Below are 24934 nucleotides of genomic sequence, written 5' to 3' on the forward strand. Positions count from 1 at the left end.
GGGAGGCAGCTCTTAGCCCTCAGCCTCCTGCGGCGCGGCGAGACCCAGCACCGAGCACCTTGGACTCTGACTGAGAACTGCGGCACCGACGCTCCCCGGCACCCCAACCGGTGACATCGGCCCGGCGCTGCTTCTGCTCTCCTGGTCAGAAGCGGCACCGGAAGCCGGAAATGGGCGGCTCACCTTCACAGAGACCAGCTTCCTTGGAGCCGCCCGTGGGGGCGTGTCCCAGAGGGGAGCGCCCAGGAGCAAAGGCTACGGCCCCGGCACCGTTGACTCCGGCCCCGAGAGGGGACCTGTTGAGTCTGGTACCACTGGACTCCCTGACCTGCAGCGTGGTAGAAGTCCAGCTGCCATGTACCCCGTATACCTTTGCGGCTGTGAGGGACCTTATTACCATGATGGCATCGGCATCCCCTCAGCTACATGCCAAGGCCTCTGCGTACAGCACTGTCTCTGGGCAAGCCGACCCTGATTCACCCGTCAGCACTGTTGGTTGAGCTATGGCACCGATCCCGCTCTCAGCACCGTTCCCACTCCCGCCGTCGCTTGGAGTCCCAGCACTGCTCTCCTTCATGGCGCCAGTCATACTCGTGGCACCGCTCCAGCTCCCATCGCCGATCCTGATCGCGGCGCCACTTTGCCCACTGGTCATCCTCGTGGAGCAGATCCCAGACTTGATGCCGTTCTTCACACCATTCAGCGTCTTGGCCCCGCTCCAGGTCCAGACGCTGTTCCAGGTCCCAGTACCAGTCCAGGTCCCAGCACTGCTCCCCAGCTTCACGGCACCGATCCTCACCTCCTCGTCGACGTAAACCGGCACAGATCCGCTCAGCGCCACCGTGGCCCTTATGCTCCACTTCTTGCTCTTCAGGATCGGATGTGGGGTTGCAATTTTCGGACCGTCACCATTCAGACCGTACCCATCTGGAGACAGAGGCACAGTCTTGGCAGGCGCACGGGCAGGGACCCACTCAGTGGCCGTTCTGGATGTCATGGGCGTACCACCAGGCTCAAGGTGCTCCATCTGGGGCTTCCTGATCGGCCCCATCCGAGCCATGAGTGCCAGAGGCTACTGCCAGTCAGCCTGCTCCAGGCAACGTGGAGGCAGTGGTGGCTACTCTCCCCACTTCAGGATCTCCTCCAACCCTGAATCCTGGGCTGACCCCCAAGATCAGTGACACAGAACAGCGGGCCCCAGCACTGCAAAGGGCTCTAGATGACTTTCTTCCCCCCGGGGCCTCCACTTCCTCCTCACCTGACGAGGCGGTAGCAGGTACTGTGGTCTCGAGGCCTCCTCCAATAGACCTCTGTGCCCACCAGGACCACCTGCGCAGGGTGGCACAAAATATGAATCTGCAGGCGGAGGAGGTGGTGGAGTCGGAGGACTCTGTGGTGGACATTTTGACTGTGGAAACCCAGTCAAGGGTGGCCCTGCCTCTCATTAGGACCATCCAGACTAACGCTATGACAATCTGACAGATCTCTGCGTCCATTCCCCCAATGGCCATGGGGGTGGAATGGAAATACTTTGTCCCCTCAAAGGGGTATGATTACCTGTTCACCCACCCACAGCCCTGTTCGCTCATGGTTGCGGCCGTGAATGAAAAGGAGCAGCACGGCCAGCAGGCCCCAGCGCCCAAGTCAAAGGACGCCAAGCGCCTTGATTTGTTTGAGGCAAAGTCTATTCTACGGGGGGGCTTCAACTCAGGATCGCTACAATTTTAACTCCTGGAATTCCATGCTGAGATTTAAGGAGCTGATGCCTCCTGAGTCCGGAGAGGAGTTTGGGGCTTTAGGTGACGAGGGCAAAACAGTGGCACGGACCTTATTGCAGGCCTTGCTGGATGCTGCAGACTCGGCCGCGCATACTTGTCCTCAGGGATTGCGATGAGGCGTACTTCCTGGCTGCAAGCCTCCGGGCTGCCCCTGGAGCTTCAGAAGACTGCAGGACCTCCCCTTCGATGGAGAGGGCCTGTTTTAAGAAAAGACTGACTCAAGGCCGCATAGCCTTGAAGACTCGAGGGTGACAATGAAGTCCCTGGGCATGCACACACCGGCTACCCTTCAAGCCTCATCAGCCACAGCAGTGCTCATATCCTCCTCTGCCGAGACAAGATTTCTATAGGCGGCGGGGGCGTAATGGCAGGAGGAAACCCTCCAATCCCACATCAGGACAAGGTCATGACCAGACTAAGCCATCGTCGGGCTCAAAACAGGCCCTTTGAAGGGACGCCTGGGGACGGCATACCAGACTTCACTCAGGATCCTACCCCACCTTTCTTGAATCGCTTATCCCACTTCCACCATGCTTGGTCTCAGATAACCACAGACCGCTGGGTCCTCCGTATGGTGGTAGGGGGATACTCTCTCCAATTTTCTTTCTTCCCGCCCTCCCAACCTCCTTCCCTGTCCCTCTTCAGGGACCCTTCTCACGAGCAATTCCTTATTCAGGAGGTTCAGGAGCTCCTTGCCATGGGGGTGATCAAGGAGGTTCTGAGGGAACTAAGGGGCAGGGGGGTTTACTACTGATATTTCCTAATCCTCAAGGCCAAGGGGGGCCTCTGCAGGGTCTCCTAGGGCACCATTATACCTTCCCTAGATCCTGGAGACTGGTACGCCGCCCTCGACATGAAGGACGCATACTTCCACATAGTGATTCATCTGGCGCACAGACGCTTCCTCCGCTTTGTGGTCAACCACGAATACTACCAGTTCACAGCCCTTCCCTTCGCATTTTCCACGGCCCCCTGAGTGTTCACCAAATGTATGTCGGTCGTGGCGGCCTTCCTTCGTCAACAGCGGGTGCAAGTATACCCTTACCTCGACGACTAGCTGATCCAGGGTCGCACCAGAGAACAGGTGCTGTCCCATCTCCGCCTGATCAGGGACACATTTCTTCAGATGGTCCTCCTCCTCAATGTAGCAAAATCGACCCTAGAACTGACCCAGAGCAGAATTCATCGGGGCGGTTCTGGACTCTGTTCAGGCACGAACCCTCCTGTTGGACACTCGTTTCCAAACTATCGTGGGCCTCGTCCAGAGCCTTCACAGCTTCCAAACCTCGTCGGCAAGAAGTTGCCTGAGTCTTCTCGGCCGCATAGCTTCCTGTACATACGTGCCCAGGCACGCATGGCTCCAACTCCAGCTGTTACAAGCCTGGCTCGGTTTGGTCTATCGCCCCAGGCGCGACAGTCTGAACTTGGTGGTCACCGTCCCAGAGCGGATCCTGGCCTCCCTCCAATGGTGGCTAGATCCCCGGGCGGTGTGCAAAGGAGTCTCTTTTCACAGTCCGCAGCCCTCCTTTTCCCTGGTTGTGGATGCGTCAGCCCTGGGATGGGGTGCCCATCTCAGAGACCTTCAGATGCAGGGCCTGTGCCCTCCATCCACGCTCTCCCTTCATATCAACGTACGGGAGCTGATGGCGATGCATCTTGCCTGTCAGGTTTTCCAGGAGCGGCTACAGGATCATTGTGTGGCGGTCCTCATGGACAAACCATTGCCATGTTCTACATCAACAAGCGGGGGAGGGGAGGGGCGGGCGTGGGTCCGGCTCCTCTCCCCTCTGTCAGAGGCCGTTCGACTGTGGGAGTTCTGTGTAGCCCACTCCATTCACCCGGTGGCATCCTTCCTCTCCGGGGTCCAGAACATGCTGGCGGACTGCCTCAGCAGGTCCTCCTGCTCACATGAGTGGTCGCTCCAGGTGGATGTCATCAGCCCCATCTTCCAAAGGTGGGGGTTTCCCCAGGTCAACCTGTTCACCTCCCGCAGCAACCGGAAATGCCCAGCGTTCTGCTCCTTCCAAGGTTGCTGCCCGGGCTCCCCTCTCAGACGTGTTCCTGCTCCCATGCACGGTTCATCTGTTTTACGCCTTCCTTCCATTTCCCCTTGTGCACAAGGTCCTGCTCAAGATACGCAGGGACAGGGCGCGCGTGACTCTGGAGGCTCTGGCGTGGTCCAGGCAGCATTGGTACACCACGCTGTTGGAACTGTCCGTGGACGCTCCTATCCTGTTGCCTCTTCTTCCTGACCTGCTCACTCAGGATCACAGTCGCCTCTGTCATCCCGACCTACAGTCTCTCCACCTCATGGCATGGATGCTGCATGGCTGAACCCTTCATAGGAAAGTCTGTGTTTGGAATCCATACAACAAGTGCTGCTGGGCAGCAGGAAGCCCTCCACTCGAGCCACGTATCTGGCGAAGTGGAAGTGGTTTTCATGTTGGTGCGGCCAGTGCCGCACACCCTCTCTCCGGGCACTGGTGCCTCTCATTTTGGAGTACCTCCTGGACCTGAAGCTGCAAGACCTGGCACCATCCTCTGTGAAGGTTCACCTCGCGGCCATCTCAGCCTTTCACCTGGGCATGTCTGGCCGCTCTGTCTTCACCAATCCGATGGTTGGTCATTTCCTCAAGGGCTTAGACCGGCTCTACCCTCAGGGCTGGCAGCTGGTCCCCATGTGGGACCTTAACCTGGTCCTTTCAAGACTCATGGGGCCTGTGACGGGGCAGCCCCACCCCACACTAACCCCAGCAGTGCCAGACAAGTAGCTCTGTCGGCAGAAGTTTCGCCCCGCTCGTACTGGGCATGCTCCAAATGCTCAGGGAGTATAAAAAGAGGGAACTCAGTTCAGTCTGGGCGGGCGGCCACAGGAGAAGCACCTGTAGAGAGAGCTCCGGCAGAGGACCAGCTCGCACTCTTGAAGCTACAGGGAATGGAGGCCTCTCCAGGCCGGTGCGAAGCCCCACTGCGGGAGGAACCACAGGAGGTAACCCACCCCGAGACTGGTGGAGAACCAGGGGACCCGTGGGAGACCTCAACGGCTGAGCTGGTAGGAAGCGACCCGGGGGGGAGTGATGGACTGGTATCTCGGCCCCGGTAAGCCTCAGCGTGTTTCGGTAGGACCCCACTGCTGAGTCAGTAACAAGGTCCTACTGTCCTGTCACGAGGGCTAATTCCCTGGACTCTGGCCATTAGGCCGTGCTGCCCTGTGACGAGGGCTAATTCCCTGGACTCTGACCCCTAGGCCGTGCTGCCCTGTGATGAGGGCTAACTCTGTGGGCTCTGGCCACTAGGCCGTGCTGCCCTGTGACTCGGGGGTTACACCCTCACACAGCCCCCGTTCGAGCCACTGGCCACATGCTCCCTCCCATATCTCTCTTGGAAGACGGCTTTCCTTGTCGCTATCATGTCAGCGAGGCATGTCTCTGAGCTGAGGGCCCTTACCTCAGAACCGCCTGACACGGTCTTCCATAAGTAGGTGCAGCTTCGACCTCATCTGACCTTTCTTCCCAAGGTGGTGTCGGCCTTCCACACCAGCCGGGACATTTTCCTGCCAGTTTTTTACCCTAAACCGCATGCCGGTCCCTGGGAACAGTGGCTGCACTCCCTCCATGTCCGCAGGTCCCTTGCCTTCTACATCGAGCGCACAAAGCCGTTCAGGAAGTCAACCCAGCTTTTCGTTGCGGTGGCACACCAGACGAAAGGCCTCCTGGTCTCCTCTCAAAGGATCTCTTCATGGATCACGTCCTGCATCTGCCCTTGCTATGAGCTGGCCGGTGTACTGACCCCAGCTCTCACCGCTCACTCCACTAGTGCTCAGGCCTCGTCAGCGGCATTTCTGGCCCAGGTGCTGATCCAGGAAATCTGCAGAGCAGCGACTTGGTCCTCGGTGCATACTTTCGCCTCACACTATGCTATTGTCCGGCATGCCAGAGACGACGCGGCATTTGGGAGAGCGGTACTGCAGTGCACGTTACTTCACTCCGACCCCACCGCCTAGGTAAGGCTTGGGAGTCAACTAACTGGAATCGATATGAGCAAGAACTCAAAGAAGAAAAAATGGTTACCCACCTTTGTAACTGTTGTTCTTCGAGATGTGCTGCTCATATCCATTCCAAACTCGCCCCCCTTTCCCTCTGTCAGAGTAGCTGGCAAGAAGGAACCGAGGAGGCGCCCGGGTCGGCGGGGGTATATATTGAGCCCCATGAAGGCGCTATTCCAGGGGGCTCCACAGCCTACCCGCTGGATGTTGCTAGGGTAAAACTTTCCGACAGCCATGCACGCGGCGCACGCACACCCTAATTGGAATAGATATGAGCAACACATCTCGAAGAACAACAGTTACAAAGGTGAGTAACCGTTTTTTCTTGCACATGGCACTTTGTCCACCAATCACTCTACACTTGACTCCATACCTCCTCTCGCAGAACTCAGGCCAAATCCTCCACCCCAGTCTGGAACTCCTCCATCTGAAGGCTTGGCCCCTTCATCGTTCTAGGATCCAGAAATGATCTGTTCAGAAGAGGTGAAAGAGATTCTTTTAAATAGCAGCCGTGAGGCAACTCACCATACTGACCTCTATAAATGGAAAAGATTTCATACTTGGTACGATGGCAAACATATCTTGGCAATGAACACTCCTTTGCCATTTATTCTAGACTGCATCCTAGAACTTAAAAAATCAGGACTATCCATAGTTTCCATTTGCATACACCTCACCGCCATCACTGCATTCCATCCCCAGATATTTACCCATCCAATGACAAAATAAGGTTCCTTAAGGACCTTCAAAACCTTTGCCCTCAAATACAGGACCCCATCCTACCTTGGGATCCCAGCCTAGTTCTGTGCTGTCTCATAGGGCCTCCATTTGAGTCCATAGCAACATACTCCTACATTCACCTATCCATGAACACAGCGTTTCTCACAGCAATCACATCTGCAAGATAGGTAGAAGAGAAAGGTGCTCTCATGGCGTACCCTCCATACACAATCTTGTATAAAGACAAGGTCATCTTACGACCACAGCCAAAATCTTTACCCAAGAGGCCATCCTCTTTTCACCTAAACCAACCTATCCACCTTCCTTCTTTCTTCCCCAAGCCATGTGGCAACCAACATGAAGTCACGCTGCACACATAGGATGTCAGACGAGCATTAGCCTTTTACATTCACAGGGTCAAATCTTTCCGACAGTCGCCACACTTATTCCCCTCCATTGCAGAAAGATCAAAGGGATCAGCCATATCCAAATAATCTCTCTCTAAATGGATCCCGGAGTGCACCAACCTTTATCACCAATGTACCAAGGACGCAAGCTGTCACCCCCACCTGGAACTCGAACGCATTCTACTCACTCACTGTCCACCTCGATCACCTTTCTGAACAATGTGCCAATTATTGACATTTGCCAAGTGGCCACCTGGGCATGCTTGGACACTTTTAGCCAACACTATGCAATTACCCATGATGTGGCATCAGATGCCCTGCTAGGACACACTGTCCTATCTGCCTTAGTAGATGTCACCCTGAAGCCCCAGCCTTCCATCTAGGGGCACTACTCTACAGTCACCTAGAGTAAAGCACTGTGGCAGGGCGGCGACTCACCGGTGCGGTGCCTCCTGCTGGTTGTCCAGGGAATTAGCTCTTTTCCAGCTCCACAGCGCCCTCTGCCGGCTGATGCCTCGCCTGCCGTTGGCCCCCGTGTCCCTCCCAGACCCCAGTGCCCTTTACATCAGGGTTTCTGCCCACCACAGTACCCCCTCACTCTGGGTCTCCCCTCCCAGGGGAACCCCCAACCCCCTATCCCCACCTTGCCTCAGTGGCTACTGCCAGTCTCCATTTAGCCCCTGCTCCCTGGGGCAGACGCCGTCTGTTAACCACTCGTCATCGGCAAGGGGGGTTGGACCAGCTGCCTCTGCCTATCTCTGGGCTGCCCCTCTGCAGTCCCAGTACCTATTTAGCCCTTTTAGCAAGGCCTGCAGCCTGGGGTTTTTCCTGGCTGGAGCTCCCCAGCTCCCTCTGCCCTTCCCCAGCACTGTTCAGCCTCAGGTACTCTTCTCAGCTCCCAGGCAGCCAGGTCCTTCTCTCTCAGACAGCTAGAGAGAGACTCTCCTAGTCTCTGGCCCTCAGCCCTCTTATAGGGCCAGCCGTGGCCTGATTGGGGCGTGGCCCCACCTGTGGCTGCTTCCCCCAATCAGCCTAGCTTCTCCCCCGCCGCTGCCCTTTCCCAGGGCTGTTTTAAGCCCTTCAGGGCAGGAGCGGGGTGATCACCCCGCTACAAGCACCCATAGGGATGTCACTCAAAGAAGAAAACGTTATTCACCCCGTGCAGTAACTGAAGTTCTTCGAGATGTGTGTCCCTATGGGTGCTTCATTACCTGCCCTCCTCCCCGCTGCATCATAGTTCAAATGTGGACGCTGCGGGAGAGAAGGAACTGAGGACAGCATAGTGTTATATAGACACCACTCACAGCACAAGATGGGGAGGAGCGCATGTGCGGCCCAACGTGCACTGCTTCTGAAGATCTCTGATCCCAGATGCAGGAGGTGCTACCACACCTACAGTGAAGCACCCATAGGGACACACATCTGGAAGAACCTCAGTTACTGCACAGGTAAGTAAGCTTCTCATCTGTGGTATGCCCTATACCCACCCCCTACAACTTGAGTCTGATCAACTCAGCATCGTTTTGCCAAATAAAGGAACCTGAGTAATGAAATCCAGAATCAAACTGAGTGATTTGGATCCCAGAGAACTGGAGGAAGTGTTCTCCCAGAACTGGACATGCTGTTCTGGATAAGCCAAGTAGAAAAGATCTTGGAGGGAATCCCAACAATGAGATTTTTTAAAATGAAGATGATAGTATGTTTTGGACTGTCTTTTCATTTTTGAACCCCCACTCTCCCTGTGTGTGTGAGAGACACTGACAATGCTGCTGGCTCTCACAGATGTACAATGACATACGGGGCTTTGACCCTGCTGCAGAACCTCTTGCTAAAGGACCCGAAAGAAAGCAAAGTGCTCAGATCTGTATAAAGTGCCACCAGACTGTGCTGAGCTCACAGATTCTCCCTGACCCCTCAAAATGCCAATTAACTAATGCTGTACTCCTCCTCTAGCCCCACATCTGCCACCCACATCCCGTTTTGACAATTTCACAACAAAAACAATCTGTTTCTTTCATTTCAAAGTGACTTTTTGTTTTGACCTGTAAATTTACTTATTCTAAAATTGTGTGAAAAAAAGATCAAAATTGGAATGAAAAGTTTTGAAATGATCAATTCAAAATGTTTCAGTTGATTCAAACTGAGAAAAAATTCAGAGTTTTGATTTGCAAAAATTTTCAGCATTCCACATTTCATTCCCATTTGGAATGGGAAAAAAATTAGAAATATTGAAAATTCTCAGTGGGAATATCATTTCCTATCCAGTCCTTATCATCAAAGTGCTTTATAAAGCGGGTCATTATCATGATTCCGATTTTACACTTGTGGAAATTAAGGCACAGAAAGGGGAAGTGCTTTGCCTACAGTCACCCAGCAAGCCAAGGTCAGACCTGTGAACAGAAACCATGTCTTATGAATCCCAGTGCCCAATTTTAGCCACAATACTACACTGCCCCTAAGCAGCAGTCAAAGTTGCACAGGTGTCTTCAGACAGTTAAATAGTCAAGCTGGCTTACGTTTTTTTAAATCAAAAGGATTCTTATTAAAAATGGCCTTTTTAAAATAACTTTTGCAAAACTCATGGGTTTCCCCACCTTGAAATTTTTTGTTTTTTGAAAAATGTAAATAGAAACCATAAATAAAAATGTGGCCTGTTGGTTTTTCTATTTTTTTTCTTTTTTGATTTTTTTTCATCTTCCTCTTTAGCCTTCTTGTGCTCAGTCTATGTTTGATCCTCTTCTTCCTCTTCTTATCTATTGTAATTCATTCCTTTTTTATTTGGTTTTCTTCTTTGATTGAAATTCTTAATACTTTTTGTTCTTCTTTCTCAATCTTCTTCAAGTTTGGATTTTTTCCATGCTCATTCTTCTTCCGTCTTCTTTATTCTCAATCTTTTTCTTCAAGTTTGGAGTTCTTCATGTTTCTTCTTCATACTGTTCCATCTTCTTCATGCTCAATCTTCTTCTGCTGTGTTCTTTTGTTCAATATTATTATTCAAGTCTGGATTTCTTCATGCTCATTCTTCTTCTGTCTTCATGCTCAGTTTTCTTCACTTTGAGATTTCTTTGTGTTCATGTAACCCACACACCTGCTGGGTGTGGTGTTCTGTCCCATCTAGTGGCACGGAGACCTCTTAGAGAGAGAGATAAAATGAGTGCTTAACAAGCAGTTGGCTTTTAGCTCATGCTGTAGAGGCTCATGCACTAACCTTCAGAAGTCCCCAGTTTGACTCCCGCCCACCAACGTCTGTCAGCATTACACTCACTTTTCATCTTGTTCTAGTTTCTTCTTGCTCAATCTTTTCTCTCATTAATGCTCAGTCATTCTTCTCCATCACTTTTGAGTTTCTTCATGTTTGGTTCTCATCTTCTTGGTTTTCTGGTCTTCCTCACATTTGCGCTTCCTTGTGTTTGTTGGCACTTCTTTGTAGTCTTCTTCTTTGTGTTCATATTCAGTGCTTCTTGTTTTTCAAATTCAGGAATCTCTGCAATGGTTGATTTGCTTTCTTCATGTTTTTCACGTTTCACCTTCTTCATATTTTTCTTCTACTTTTATTAGGTCCTTGTATTTGCTCTCCTTCATGATAGGTCTTCTTTCCCATGTTCTCCCTTTTCCAGGAGGAGAGTGATAGTCTAATGGTTAAAGCAGAAGCACCTGGGAATCAGGACTTCTCATTTCTATTTTTAAATCTGGAAGGAAAGTGGGATTTAGGGTTGAACTAAGAGGGCCTAGGAGTCAGGACTCCAGAGTTCTATTTCCACCGCGGGTGGGTGACTAGTATCTCTTGCTTAGAGCAGTGAATCTGGAAGGTGGGACACTTGGGTTCTTTTCCCAGCTGTGATCTGGTGTGGCGTTTCTGATCTTCTTTCTTAACCCACAATCTGTTACTTTCAGGTCTTTGCAGAGCAAGTTTCCGTGGGAAAGAATTCATTACGGTCTTCATGCAAAACTATGACCAAAGTACCAGTGCAGATTGCAAGCTGTTCATCACTGGTTACCATGCCTCCACTACGGTTACTGTGACGGTGAACAAGGATATGTTTCGGAGAGTGACGCCTGTTGGAGAAGCACAGACGGTGACCGTGCAGATCCCAGCCTCGGTAGAGATGTTTGGGAGCGAAACATTTGATAGCACCATCCTGATTCAGGCTGACAAAGACATCTCTGTCCTGTCAGTTAACTCAAAGCCCAATACCATCGATACCACTGTAGTGTATCCCACTGAGAAGTTGGGTACTGTATATTACGTTGTAACTCCAGCTGACAAACACAGCTACAAAGAGTTTGCTGTCGTAGCAGGGCAGGCTCCCACTACAGTTGATATTTACTTGAAAAGGGCTGTAATGTTCAAACAGGGGAACTATGCTGCTGGGAGCAAACTCACTGTTGCCCTCACTCCCTACCAAGCCTTGCAACTGCAAAGCTCTGCGGATTTATCTGGCACCAAAATCGAGTCTCGGGAACATGTGGCCGTCTTGACTGGGCACAGCTGTGCTGCCCAAAACACCGCTTGTGATCACGCTGTCGAGCAGCTCCTGCCCGTCTCCAGCTGGGGCAGCACATACATCGTCCCTCCTCTGTCCTTCCAGAACAAGTATGACATTGCGTACATCGTCGCCTCCCAAAACACGCGCATTGACTATCAGTCAGGGCCCACACGAGCTTCCCGCAACATATTGGCCGGCCAGGTTGTTGAATTTGAAGTCCAAGTCTCTCACTCACTTTACATCTCTGCTAGTGCCAGCATCCAGGTTCTTCTCTTCTTCACTGGTTCTAAAAATGAGAAATCCACGTATGACCCGTTCCTCATCAACATCCCACCCGTCACGAACTACTGCCAGTCCTACCACATTGATGGGGTGAAGGATTTTGAGAACCATGTGCTGATCATAGTCAAGAGCTCAGAGTCCGGCAGGATCACCTCTGATCAGAGAGCCATAGGAAATGTCCAGTGGAGGCAGATCCCCGGCACGGAGTATTCCTGGGGAGAGTACAGATTCGGCACAGGGATTAGTACCCTTTCCATAGAGCACCCGACCTCTCCCTTCGGTCTGCTGAGCTTTGGAGGGAACAATCATGGTGGATATGGCTCATCTGGCCTTTGTGCACACAGTAAGTCAATTTTGGGTGTAAATAAAAGCCAGCCCCCCTCTCCCAATCCTCCATAGAATGGGATATGACAACAAATATACACAAAGAGAGTGCACCCAGCTTGAAATCAAGCTTCGTCTCCTTTGTTTATCGGCCCCCTCATCCTGCACTTGGACTGCTAGTGGCTGAAAAATGCACAGCAAACAAACAGATTGTTTCAATGCCTGCCAGTCCATGGCATACGTGAGTTCTTGTATAACTGGCTGGTTGAATCTTTCTAGGTAACCCGACCCTGTCCTGCAGCTCTGTTCAGTGCAGGAAGAAAGAGACGTGTCAGATTGTAGATGGCCGCCCGGAGTGTGTGGCTGAGTCAGAATCCACCTGCTGGGCTCAGGGAGACCCACATTATCACACCTTCGATGGGCGGAATTTCGACTTCATGGGCACCTGCACCTACACCATCGCCAAGACCTGTGGCTCAGACTCAACTCTCCCGTCGTTCAGTGTCAAGGCCAAGAACGACAACAGGGGCAACACGCGTGTTTCCTATGTTGGTTATGTGACGGTTGAAGTCTATAATGTCACTGTCTCAGTGGTCAGAGATGAGACTGGATTTGTGAGGGTAAGAGAGCAATGTGAATAGATACTGATACTTTGTTTTCTGCTTATGTTTTAAGGGTAGATTTGGTAATGCTAACATAAAATCGCATTTGCTAGAGGCAGCTGCTGGAAACTTTTACTACAGAGATTCACACTTCTACTTTAGATCTGAACAACAACTCACTGCTATTCCAGCCTCCCTTCCCCTTCATCTATACTTCTCCTTCCCCCCTTCCCCTTCATCTCTGCCAGTGCCCCTCAGTCCTGACCTACAGCCCCCTGCTACTCCGGCTCTGGGCTCTCCTCACACAAAGTGGTGCCAGTGTCTCTCAATCTCAACTCACAGTTCCCCAGCAACTCCAGCCCTGGGCTCCCCAAATACACACAGATCTGCTGGTGGTCATCAATCCAGCCACCCAGTCTCCTCCCCCCACACTATCCCAGCCCTAGGCTACCCCCACAGCCCCACAAACATACAGCTTTACTATCCCAGCTCTGGGATCCCCTCCCTCTCACAATTCTGCTTATGTAACTCTCTACCTCTGACTTCAGCAGAGCGTGACATGCTACATGGTGGCTTTATATAGAAAAATCTGTGTCTGAGATTTCCAAGGATGACTTGGGTATGTAACTACATTGCAATTAATGGGAGTTGTGTGGCTAAATCCCCTAGCTAACCTTGCAAATCTCAACCTATTATTATTTATTATTTGTACTGCAGTGCCACATAGCAGCCTCAGTGCAGGGTCAGTAAGTCCTTCACTGTGCCAGATTCCTTTGGGTAATGCACCCAAAACAATGTCTGTTTCTTGTGGTTCCTTTCCCAGGTGAATGATCAGCGCTCCCGCCTTCCCATCTCCCTGCTCAAGGGGAAGCTGAAGGTGTATCAGAGTGGAGGTTCTGTGGTCATTGAGACTGACTTTTCCCTGAGGGTCTCCTATGACTGGAAGAGCTACCTGGTGGTGAAGATCTCCAGCAGCTTCTCGGAGAGCGTGTGCGGCCTGTGTGGCAACTACAACGGGAAACCTGGGGATGACTTTGCCACCCCCACGGGGGCACTAGCTGCCAGCCCTGTTGAGTTCGGGAAGAGCTGGAAGGTGGAGGATGGGGACAGGTTCTGCTGGGACGACTGCCAAGGGGAATGCAAGAGCTGCTCCCCAGAGCTGGTCAGCAGGTTCAAAGCTGAGCCCTTCTGCGGCTGGATCACCAAAGAGGGGAGTGGCCCCTTCAGCCGGTGCCACGCCGTGATCGATCCCAAAATCTACCTGGACAACTGCGTCTATGACTTGTGCATGAACGGTGGCCGCAAGGAGATGCTGTGCTGGGCGCTGACAACCTACGCTGATGCCTGCCGGAGAGAGGGGGTGGCCATCTCCGAGTGGAGGATATCCACAGGGTGCTGTGAGTATACCCAGGGTGACAAAGAGATGCTGGCTCATGACCTTCAGGCAACAGGTTTTAGTAGCAGAGTTTGAAGCCAATGGCAAAATGGGAACAGGTCCCCCAAGAGGTCTAAAGTGATTTGTAAAACTGAGTGTAAATATCATGGAGACGCTGAGATATCATGGATGTGGTAGGACTGCACAGATAGATGTTTAAGGGGCTTTGGAACATCACAATGAGAATTGATCTCTCTGTATGAAACCTCAGTGGTCCCCAGTTGGCTTCTTTTGAATCTCTGTCTTCTTTTAATACTTGCGCTGTTTGTTAGGCACCTAAACTAATGATAATGAGACCGTTCCTTCCCTGGTGGAAATCGGCATGATTTCTTTGATTTCAGCAGAGGTTCTGGCCTCACCCTTGGCTGTTGGGGGAATTTGAAAAATGGCCAATGCAAATAATGTAAAGAAGCGGGGACTGAATAAGAAGGAAACAGTCAAAGGTGTGCCTGTGCGTAGCTTGGCTAACTGATGACTCAGGCCAGGCCCATGCCTGAAACATTTGCCAGTATAATAATGGCAGTTACGACTGTGATTCTTTGTGACATTTTTATACTGGCAAAAAAACCTAGTGGAGACGCAATTACACTGGCAAACATAGGACTGGAAGGGACCTCTCGGATCATCGCGTTCAGTCCTTCCTATTGCAGCCATCCCATCATACAATCCCGTTCATAATTTTATCAAGCTCCATCTTCAAATTATATAGGACCTTTACCCAACTGCTCCTATTGCAAATCTGTTCCAGAACTTCACTCTGCTCTGATGGTAAGAAACCTTCTAATTTCAAGTGTAAACTCTCATGGCCAGTTTAGCCTCCTTTGTTCTTGTGCCAATGTTGTCCTTTCGTTAAAATACCTTTTCTACTTCGATGTATTTATGGAGAGCAATCACATCATAGGCACCGACTTCCTGAGTTCCCTGAGGGTTCTTGACCCCCAGGCCCTGCCCCCACTCCACCCCTTCCCCCAAACCTCCACCCTGCCCTGCCTCTTTCTGCCCCTGTTTCTCCCCCTCCTCCACTGCACCTCCTGCATGCCGCTGAAGAGCTGATCACCGGCGGGCGGGAGGGACTGGGTGGAGGGGGAGGAGCTGATCGATGGGGCTGCCAGTGGGTGCTGAGCACCCACTATTTTTTTCCCCTGGATGCTCCAGCCCCGGAGCACCCATGGAGTCAGCACCTACTCCTCTCCTTTGCTAGGTTAAATAAGCGAAGCTCTTTTAGTCTACACTCGTAAAATAGGCCCTCCCTTCCCCATATCATCTGACTAGCCCTTCGCTACACCTACCCTAGTCTGATTTGATTTTCTTCAACACGGGTGACCACAGCTGGACACAGGACCCAGCAAAGACCTTTTGCCATTATAGCTTAATTCATTTGGGGAAATGGTATGAGCTATAGCAGCATAAAAACTCTTTTGCTGGTATAAGCAGTATCCCGCCTAGGGGAGTTTGCTGGTCTAGGTACACTAGCATACCCTTTCTCCTGTAGACTAGGCATAAGCACTGGAGGAGACAACCCTCTCAGAGGATCTGAAGAGTGAGGAAGTGGGTAGGGGAAATGTTCAAGGTACTCCCAGTGGGTATATCTAACAGTAATGGGACAAGACGGAGCAAAGGGGAAATGATGAAGTCTATCAGCCTACAGAATTATCTTCTCCAGTGGATGGGTGGGAGCCCCATTACTTCAGTCTTTTAAAGGTAAACGGGACAAAGCCATGGACTGAAGGTGATGGGGGCTGTAACATCTCTAGGTCTATGGGTCAGAGCTCACTGTAGGTTCAGGAGTATCATTAGGGGCTGCTATGATGCAGAATTTCCAGCTGGGCCTCCTCAGACCTGTGCCAAACTGTTTAATGCTACAGGGAGCAATATTCCCAGTGACCTCAGTGTCCTGTTCTTTTGACAGCTCTGCCCTGCCCAGAGAACAGCCAGTATAAGGCTTGCGGCTCTGCATGTCCTGCCACCTGCAATGACCAAGTGGCCCCTAACAACTGCTCCTTGCCCTGCGTGGAGACCTGCCAGTGCAATGAGGGCTTCGTGCTGGATGCTGGAAAATGCATCCCCAAGGCTGGATGTGGGTGTGAGTTCCAGGGGCGTCTGTATGCTCCCGGAGAGCAATTCTGGGGGGACGGTGCCTGCACCAGACGGTGCCTCTGTGACCCCCAAACCAGGCAAGTGAGCTGCCAGGCCACGGGGTGCAGGACTGGGGAGCAGTGCCGGGTGGAGAATGGCATCCAGAACTGCTACCCCATCAGCTACGGAACCTGCTCAGCTTCGGGGGATCCTCACTACATCAGCTTTGACGGGAAGAAGTTTGACTTCCAGGGCACCTGCCTGTATCAGTTCGCCGGGATGTGCATCAAAAGCCAGGACCTGGTGGATTTCCAGGTCCTAGTTCAGAACGACCATCGGGGCAGCCAAGTTGTGTCCTTCACCAAAGTTGTGCAGGTCAAAGTCTATGAGGTCGACATTGTGATCAGCAGGGAAAACCCTGGCAGAGTCATGGTGAGTTTATCAAACCTTTCTACCCTTTCCTGGTCAGTCATCAGACCTGTCTTCCTTTGCCATGTTTAGCCACCGAAACTTACTTTCTTTCCTGTGGTCAGTCATCCTTCTTTTCTTCTTTCCTGACTTCGCTCATTTTACCTTTTCTTTTACCCAGGACACTGTGATTAGATGTTTAATTCAACCACATTTTTAACACACACTGAAATTGCCAATGTATGTTTTGGACTTGAGGTGGCTAACGGTTTTCATATCAAAACGTTTTTGGTAAAAAGTGCAGGTTTGGCGAAACGAAAACACTTTGTGAGCTTGTGTCAGTTTCACCAAATTGTTTCAATTGGAAAGAACCCTAAAAAAAAAATCCAAACCAATCAAATGTTCCATTTTGACATTTTAAATGTTTAAATTCAATTCAAAATGACTTTTAATTTCAAATTTTCTTTTATGATAGTTTTAGAAATAAAATTAAACACAAGACCTGCTTGAAATTCAACCAAAACATTTTGTTTTGGGTCAAATAGAAAGTTTAGTCCCATCCCATCACCCTCCCTCCCTCCCCCCATTTGCTTTTTCATTCACTGAACATTTTGGAACCTTTCATTTTGGTTCAATGTGATTTTTGTTTTGTTTTGTTTTTTTGGTTTTTGTTTTTGGAATTGCCAGCAAACTGAAAAACCCGTTATTCTCCCAGCTAGAATTTGGAGTTGTCTGAAGCTGCATCCAGCTAGGACATGCCCACATCTGCCTCTCTCTCAGTTCTAGGGTTGCCAACTTCCTTATTTCTGAAAACTGGACCCTTTTCCCCATCTCTTCCCCCGAGGCGCCATCCCCCATTTGCTCCTCTTTCCCGCCTCCCCCCGTCACTCACTGCTCTCCCCCCTCAACTCCAGGGTGAGCAGCTCCAAAGGACTTGCAAACCCCACCTCCAGCGGGCTGCCTGGTAGTGCAGGTCAGAAGAGCGCTGTAGCCACCCAGGAGCAGCTCCCCTGAACTAGGGGGCAGCCCTCCTGCACGGCAGCCTCCCACCTCTCTCTGCGCTGCCTGCCCAGCAGCCCCCTTCCTTGCCCGCTCAAGCCCTTCCAATTGGGTTACCAACTTTCTAATTGCACAAAACTGAACACCCTTGCCCTGCCCCCTGTCCTGCTCCTTCCCTGAGCTCTGCCTCGTCTCTTCTCTGAGGCCCTGCCCCCACTCACTCCAGCCCCCATCCCTCCGTCACTTGCTCTCCCCTACGCTCACTCACTTTCACTGGGCTGGGGCAGGGGGTAGGGGTGCGGGAGGGGGTGAGGGCAACAGCTAGGGGTGAGGGTTCTGGGATAGGGCCAGAAATGAGGGGTTCAGGGTGCAGGAAGGCGCTCTGGGCTGGGGCAGGGGGTTGGGGTGCGGGAGGGGCTGAGGGCTCCAGTTGGGGGTGTGGGCTGTGGGGTGGGGCTGGTGATGAGGGGTTTGGAATGCGGGAGGGGGCTCAGGGCTGGGGTAGGGCATTACAGTGTGGGAGGGAGTGCGGACTCTGGGAGGGTGTTTGGGTGTGGGAGAGGGTTCCGACCTGGGGCAGGGGGTTGGTGGGCAAGGTCTGGGAGGGAGTTAGGGTGCAGGAGAGGGTTCTGACCTGGGGCAGGGGTTCGGGATGTGCTCTCCAGCCAGGTGGCACTTACCTTGGGTGGCTCCCGGTTGGTGGCTCAGCAAGGCTAAGGCAGGCTCGCTGCCTGCCCTGGCTCCGCGCTGCTCCTGCAGGTGGCCGGCATGTCCACTTTTCGACTGGATTTTCCGGTTGAAAATGGGGCATTTGGCAATCCTGTTCAGTTTGCCCAGCTCAGATGTAATTTCATGTAGATAATCAGCTGAACTTTACTTTTGGCATTGCTGCTATACAAATAAGGCCTTCTCCGTGTATGTCTGCATGGCAAGTGGAGCTGAGTGAAATGTGGACTGTGAACCACAGAGGAAGTTTAGATCTTTCCAAATTGTGTTTTCATCCCAAAATGGGGTAAAAAGTTGAAATGTCGAAATATTACATTTTAATCTGTTCAAGTGAATGAAATATTTCAAGCAACTCAAACAGAAATGTTCTGATCCAGCTTGTTGGGCCCCATTTCAAGATTAAATTGTATTTTCCTATTGCCTGATAGGAGCTGTAGTTCTTGACACCATTTTCTCCTTGGGGACTATATCACCCATAATACAACTAGAGTCATGTTGCTCCAAGGAGTGGAAATCTATTACAGGGAGTTGTAGTCCTCTAGGGAGTCCAGCCCATAGGAGAGAATGGAGACTAGAACTACAACTCCCATAAGGCAATGTACAATAGGGAAAAGAAGCTAATTTCTTTTTAATTGACTCAAAATGCAACATTCCAGTTCAGGTCGAATTGACCCAAAATGAATATTTCATTTGGGTTTTCTTGTCAGGAAAATAGATTTTTTTTTTTCAGGAAATCAAAATTTTCTGACTGCATTTTCTGCTGCAAAAATCATTCTGATGGAGAATTGTGACCAGCTTTTGCAAGTTATTTCTCCTCAGATTCATTAGCTTCTTCCTTTTCTACGGTCATTTGTCAGCCTGTCTGTGTTTCTTCTCTTTTTGTGTTTAGTTGACATCACTTTCTTTCTTTGGCATTTTGTCATTGTACCCCTAAGCTCTTATTCTTCTATCGACCGTCATCGGTGATTGTGCATTGCGCTTCATTTGGGAGGACGTTTGTATTGGCAATTTTAATCAGTCACCCTGCTGACAAACGTTCCCAAATTGAAAATGTTTGGTTTTGGAATCAATAAAATTTCATTTTCAAAAACTACTTAATCTCCAAATGGAAACATAGTTCAAAAGAGTTTTTTTAAAAAAGGAAAATAAAAAATGAAGAGAATGAAAATGAAATCAAATTCACCATTTGGGTTTTGTTTTCAACCAGCTCTACCTGTAAAGTTCTTTAGAGGGGCAGGGTTCTGCAGGTTCAAAGTTGCTTGCTCAGTGTCAGACCATTCTCACTGATCCTTTGGCATTGATCCCAGGTGAACAACGTGCTGATCAACCTACCATATAGCACCAACGACAGCAAGATCTCCATATACCGGAGGGGGCAGGAAGCAGTGATCCAGACTGACTTCGGTCTCACCGTCGCCTTTGACTGGCAGAGCCGGATCACTGTCACTGCTCCAAGCACCTACGCTGGAGCCGTGTGCGGTCTCTGTGGGAACTTCAACGGGGACAAGGGAGATGAGTTGACCATGAGGGGCGGCACATTGGCCCCAAATCCAACGGCCTTTGGGCAGAGCTGGAAGGTGAAGGATATCCCCGGCTGTGTGGAGGTTGCCAAGGACGAGTGCTCAGATCTAGCAGCTATTGAGAGACGCCAAAGAGGAATGAATGGGGAGTGTGGAATGCTCCTAGACAAGAGCGGCCCCTTCCGAGAGTGTCACAGCAAAGTCGACCCCGAGGGCTACTTCCAAGACTGCGTGTACGATTATTGCTTCTTCAAAGGCCAACAAGCTGTGACATGCCAGCTTATCACCAGCTATGCCACAGCCTGCCATGCTGCTGGGGTGACTATATATGCCTGGAGGACCAACTCCTTCTGCAGTAAGTGGAAGCAGCTTGGGACCATCTTCTGGGATGAAAGTTAATGTACGAGGGAAAGAAAACAGGGTCTTTGCTCAAGGGAAAGACAAGTTGGTTGGTGTTCAAGGAAGGGGATATGAGATGTTTCTGCCCTAGGGGGTGCGGACCCTCATCCAGCCCCAGGGTGGGGGGACTGGCCAGGTCAGGGTGGGCATGGGAGATGATATGGGGCTTTTCCCCTCTAGGGGGCACCAGCTCTGATCTGACCCCAAGACAGGGGCCCTGACTGGCTCAGGGGCAGGGAATTGGAATTCAGGGCCTGTTGCCTGAAGGGTGCGAATTCCAATCGAGGCCCTGCCTGGGGCCGAGAAGTTGACTCAGTGTGGGTTGTTCAGGGAATGGGATATGGGACCTGTATTTCATGAAAATGTGAATCTCATGCAGGTCCTTACTATACAAATGAGCCTGTCACAGAGCTCACAGTAATAACTGGAACTAAATACCCCTGAGTTGCCAGTGTCAGAAGGGGTCAAGAGCTGAATGGACCATGGAGACCGGACTCTTCTCTCTCAAGGGGTCCAACAACAACATACTGGCAAGGCACAGTATGAAGGAAGCTTGCCTGGCAGCTTCCCATACCGCACCCAACAGACTCCATTCTCCAGGGCTGTCATCAGGCTCCCTTCTCCAGCCCTTACATTGTTACATAGTTCAGACTCCATCTAGTTTTCTTTTATGGGATGCTAATGTCTTGTTTCAATGACAGGTCTCTCCTGTGCCCAAAACAGCCACTACGAGGTCTGTGCCCGGGGCTGCCAGTCGACCTGCAGCAGCCTCTACGCCCCAGTTCAGTGCTCGTCCCAGTGCTGGGAAGGCTGCGTGTGTGATGAGGGCTTTGTGCTCAGCGGTGATGAGTGCGTCCCTATATCCCAGTGTGGATGTGTCTACCTGGGATTGTATTATAAGGCTGGGGAGACCTTCCACCCAACGTGCCAGGAGCAGTGTGTGTGCCAGGCCAGCGGAGACGTGGTGTGTAAGGGGTTGACCTGCCGCCCTTATGAGGAGTGCAAGCTGGTGAATGGCGTCCGGAAATGCCAGCCTGTTGGATCCGCAACATGCTCCGCAGCCGGGGACCCCCACTACCTCTCCTTCGATGGGGTCGCCTTCGATTTCCAAGGCACCTGCACCTACATCCTGGCCAAGACCTGCACCAACACCGGGAACCTGACGTCCTTTGCCGTGAAGGTGGAGAATGTGCCCTGGGGCAATGGGAAGGTGTCTGTCACCAAGCTGGTGTCCGTGGAGGTCTACGGGCTCACGCTCACCCTGCTGCAGAACAAGAAGGGGCTTGTCATGGTAAGTCCTGCTCAAGATGATCCTATGGATTTGAAACCGGCCAAGGGGCAGCCCCAGTGATGTGGCAATGCAAGAGGCACTTGTCTCACAGGTCAGTCATTAGAATTAACTCTCTGGGAGACCACAACTGAGATCAAAGACTGAGTGTGTGATCCTGACATCATTGACACCAGTGTAAATCCAGAGGCCTCACACTGAAAAAAGTGGACTATGGATTTTGAATGGTACAAGTAACACCAGAATCCAGTCCTCACCCCATTGCAGTGAGTGGATGATTGCAGATTAACCCCACGGAACTGAGATCAGAATCCAGACCTGACCCTGTTACACTGAAAGAAGTGACTCTGGTTTTACCTTGGGATCAGTGAGATGAGAATCTGGCCCTAACTTAATTCAGTTCAGTGGAGTCACTACAGATTTAACCAGGTGTCCCTGGGACCCTATCTTGTGCCCATAACCCACCCCTACAGCATCCACTCCCCCGGATCACAGGGAATGCTCTGTCTCTTTCAGGTGGACGGGGTGTCCCACAACCTGCCTGTGGTCATGGCTGATGGGCATCTCCAAGCATATCAGCACGGCGGGAACGTGCTGGTGCAAATGGACTTCGGCCTCACCGTGAGCTACGACCTGGTTTACCACGCCAGAGTCACCATCCCAGGGAACTACCAGGGACAGACGTGCGGCATGTGCGGGAACTACAACGGGCGTCGGGATGACGAGTTCCTGCTCCCCGATGGCAGGGTGGCCTCTAACGTGTCAGCGTTCGGTTCTGCCTGGAAAGTCGTGATCCCGGGGGCTGCCTGTGAGGATGGATGCGCCGGGAACAACTGCCCGGTCTGTGAGGAGAGGAAGAAGGATGTCTTCAAACAGCGCAACTACTGCGGGCTGCTCACGGCCCCCGATGGCCCCTTCGCCGCCTGCCACAGCACAGTCAGCCCCACTGTGTATTTCAACAACTGCCTGTATGATCTGTGCCTGGGCAACGGGGACTCCCAGGTCCTGTGCCAGAGCATCCACAGCTACGTGACGGCCTGCCAGGAGTCCCGGGTCACCGTCCAGACCTGGAGGAGCGTCTCCTTCTGTCGTAAGTGCCGTGATGCTGGTGTAGCACAAGGGCCTGTCTCACTTGCTCCCCTCCCTCTGCGGGGTGGGGACAGCGATTTTAGGTATCTCATTCCAGGCCTCTGGGCTTCTTCAGAGACTCCTTTGGGTGGGAACCAACAACTTCATGTTCTGTTATAAAGGTGACCTGGTCCTTTCGTCACTGTTAGATTCTCCTCTCCTTCATGTCTGTCCCTCTAAGCTGCAGGGTGAGATCTCTCCAGCCATCAATTACTTCTCTCTCTGCTTTAGCTCTGCGCTGCCAGGCCAACAGTCACTACGAGGTGTGCGCCGACCTCTGCACCACCACCTGTGCCAGGATCACTGACGCCAGGAAGTGCCCAGACACCTGCGCCGAAGGCTGCCAGTGCGATGATGGCTTCCTCTTCGATGGCCAGGGCTGCGTGGCTCTACAGAGCTGTGGGTGCTTCAACAAGGGGATATATTACAAGGTACTGCCCCCTGCTGGGGTATTAACTCCTATCCGTTCGCTTCCTCCACGCCCTGCTGTCATCAGCCATGTTGTATCAGTCCGTTGTCACTTGCCAATGGCCAATACATAAATCTCTATAGAAAGGCAAACAACACTAATGGTGCTATTCTCTTTCCATGAACCCAGGCTCTGAAAGGGGAGTTTGGTCTAATGGATTAGAGCAGGGTGGTTGGGAATGATAACTAATAGCTTCTATCCCTTGCTCTGGGAGGAGAGTAGGGTCTAGTGGTTTAGAGCAAAAGGGGGCAGGGACCCAGGAGTCCTGGGTTCTATAGCCAGCTCTCAAGGAGAGTGGGGTCTCTGTCAAATCAAGTCAGGGATTTTATCATTGGCTTTTGGATCAGGGACTTGACAGTCAAGAGGTAAAGAAAAGAGCAAGGGGCGTGGGAGCCAGGACTCCTGGGTTCTGTTCCTGGCTCTAGGAGAAGAGTGAGATCTGGTGAGTTAGGGAGGCTGGGAGACAAGAGATGTGATTTCTGTACCCATATATGGGCTACATAGAACTGAAAACCTCCTCACTGTAAAACTATATTTGTCTGGGTTACGTTGTATTATTTCTCCTTTTTTCAAACAGCCCAACAACACGGTCCTGAAGAACAAGTGCCAGCAAAGCTGCACCTGCATTCCTGCCCAAGGATTCACCTGCAAGGCCCACAGCTGTGCCAGTGATGAAACCTGTGAGATCAGAGATGGAGTCATGCAATGCATCAACAAAGGTAAAAGAGAGTGAGTGAAAGAAGAAGAGAGGTGATTGTAGAACTGGACATTAGAGCAGACTCAATGGAGTCACAACAGCTGAGGGTCTGGCCCAGAGTAGAGTTTCTATCCTTAGATCTAGGAGGGGAGTGGGGTCAAGTGTTTAGAGCAGGGGGGCTAGGAGCCAGTTCTCCTGGGTTTTATCCCTAGTTCTAGGAGCGGAATGGGATCTAATGAGTTTTATGGGTAGGAGATGGAGGGCTGGGAGGCAGGACATGTGAAATCAAGTAATTGATTTTATCCTTGGCTTTTGGATCATGGACTTGACAGTCAAGAAGTAAATAAAAGTCTTCTCTGTTCCTGCCTTTTAGGTCAAATGTTGAGGTCCTTACTCTACCTGTTTACTTAATCCCCACTCAGGCAGAGCTTCTATCCTGCATCTTAGCAGGAGGTTAGACTACATGACCCTTTCGGTCCCTTCTAACCATCTGATTCCATGATTCTACAAAAGCCAATGAAAATTCTTCCTCATCAATCACTGAGCAGGGACATATAGTCTAGGTCTCTCATCTGTAGCAAACTGTCTGTCACTGACTCCTCTCTGGTTGGCCCCTCTTCCGAATGACTTTGGTGGGCCAGTTGGTTCTGGACAATAACTGAGCCTATGTTGAACCGAGCTTGCCTGGCATCTAGCTCTCACTCATGGACTGCTGGGATTTCTCCCCTTTCAGATCCTTGCAAAGTCCTGAAGTGCCGGACCAAGGAGACATGCAAGATCGAGAACGGCCGTGCAACGTGTGTTCCCAGCTACACTGGAATCTGCTGGGGCTGGGGGGACCCACACTATCACACCTTTGATGGGCTGAAATTTGACTTCCAGGGCATCTGCACCTACACCATTGCCAAGTACTGTGGGACCGATCCCACTCTGGTGCCCTTCACCATCAATGAGAAGAACGATAACAGGGGGGGCAACCAGGCTGTCTCCTACGTGCGTCTGACCAACATCTATGTCTACGGGTACATCATCTCCATCTACAAGAAGGAAGTTGGGAAAATCAGAGTGAGTACAAAATGCAAAAATGATTGGAGAGGTTACATTTGGAATAAAACCTTCTCCCCGTCCACCCCCCCAAATATAT

At 51.4% G+C, this 24934-nt stretch overlaps 2 protein-coding genes across 2 annotated transcripts in view; one reads left to right on the forward strand and one right to left on the reverse strand.

Moving 5' to 3' along the window:
* LOC101938932 (FXYD domain-containing ion transport regulator 5-like) overlaps window positions 1-24934 on the reverse strand; it is a 226057-nt gene that overhangs the window by 72487 nt on the left and 128636 nt on the right. The gene's annotated exons all lie outside the window — the stretch shown is intronic.
* FCGBP (Fc gamma binding protein) overlaps window positions 1-24934 on the forward strand; it is a 44940-nt gene that overhangs the window by 2876 nt on the left and 17130 nt on the right. The window contains exons 2-11 of the mRNA XM_065574627.1: window positions 10845-12062; window positions 12323-12663; window positions 13469-14042; window positions 15990-16588; window positions 19597-20164; window positions 20910-21499; window positions 22013-22586; window positions 22856-23055; window positions 23671-23812; window positions 24524-24855. Of these exons, the coding sequence (XP_065430699.1) occupies window positions 10845-12062; window positions 12323-12663; window positions 13469-14042; window positions 15990-16588; window positions 19597-20164; window positions 20910-21499; window positions 22013-22586; window positions 22856-23055; window positions 23671-23812; window positions 24524-24855 (5138 nt within the window). The remainder of the gene's footprint in view (window positions 1-10844; window positions 12063-12322; window positions 12664-13468; window positions 14043-15989; window positions 16589-19596; window positions 20165-20909; window positions 21500-22012; window positions 22587-22855; window positions 23056-23670; window positions 23813-24523; window positions 24856-24934) is intronic.

This window comes from Chrysemys picta, chromosome 20 (genome assembly GCF_011386835.1).
Source record: "Chrysemys picta bellii isolate R12L10 chromosome 20, ASM1138683v2, whole genome shotgun sequence".
Lineage (NCBI taxonomy): Eukaryota > Metazoa > Chordata > Testudines > Emydidae > Chrysemys > Chrysemys picta.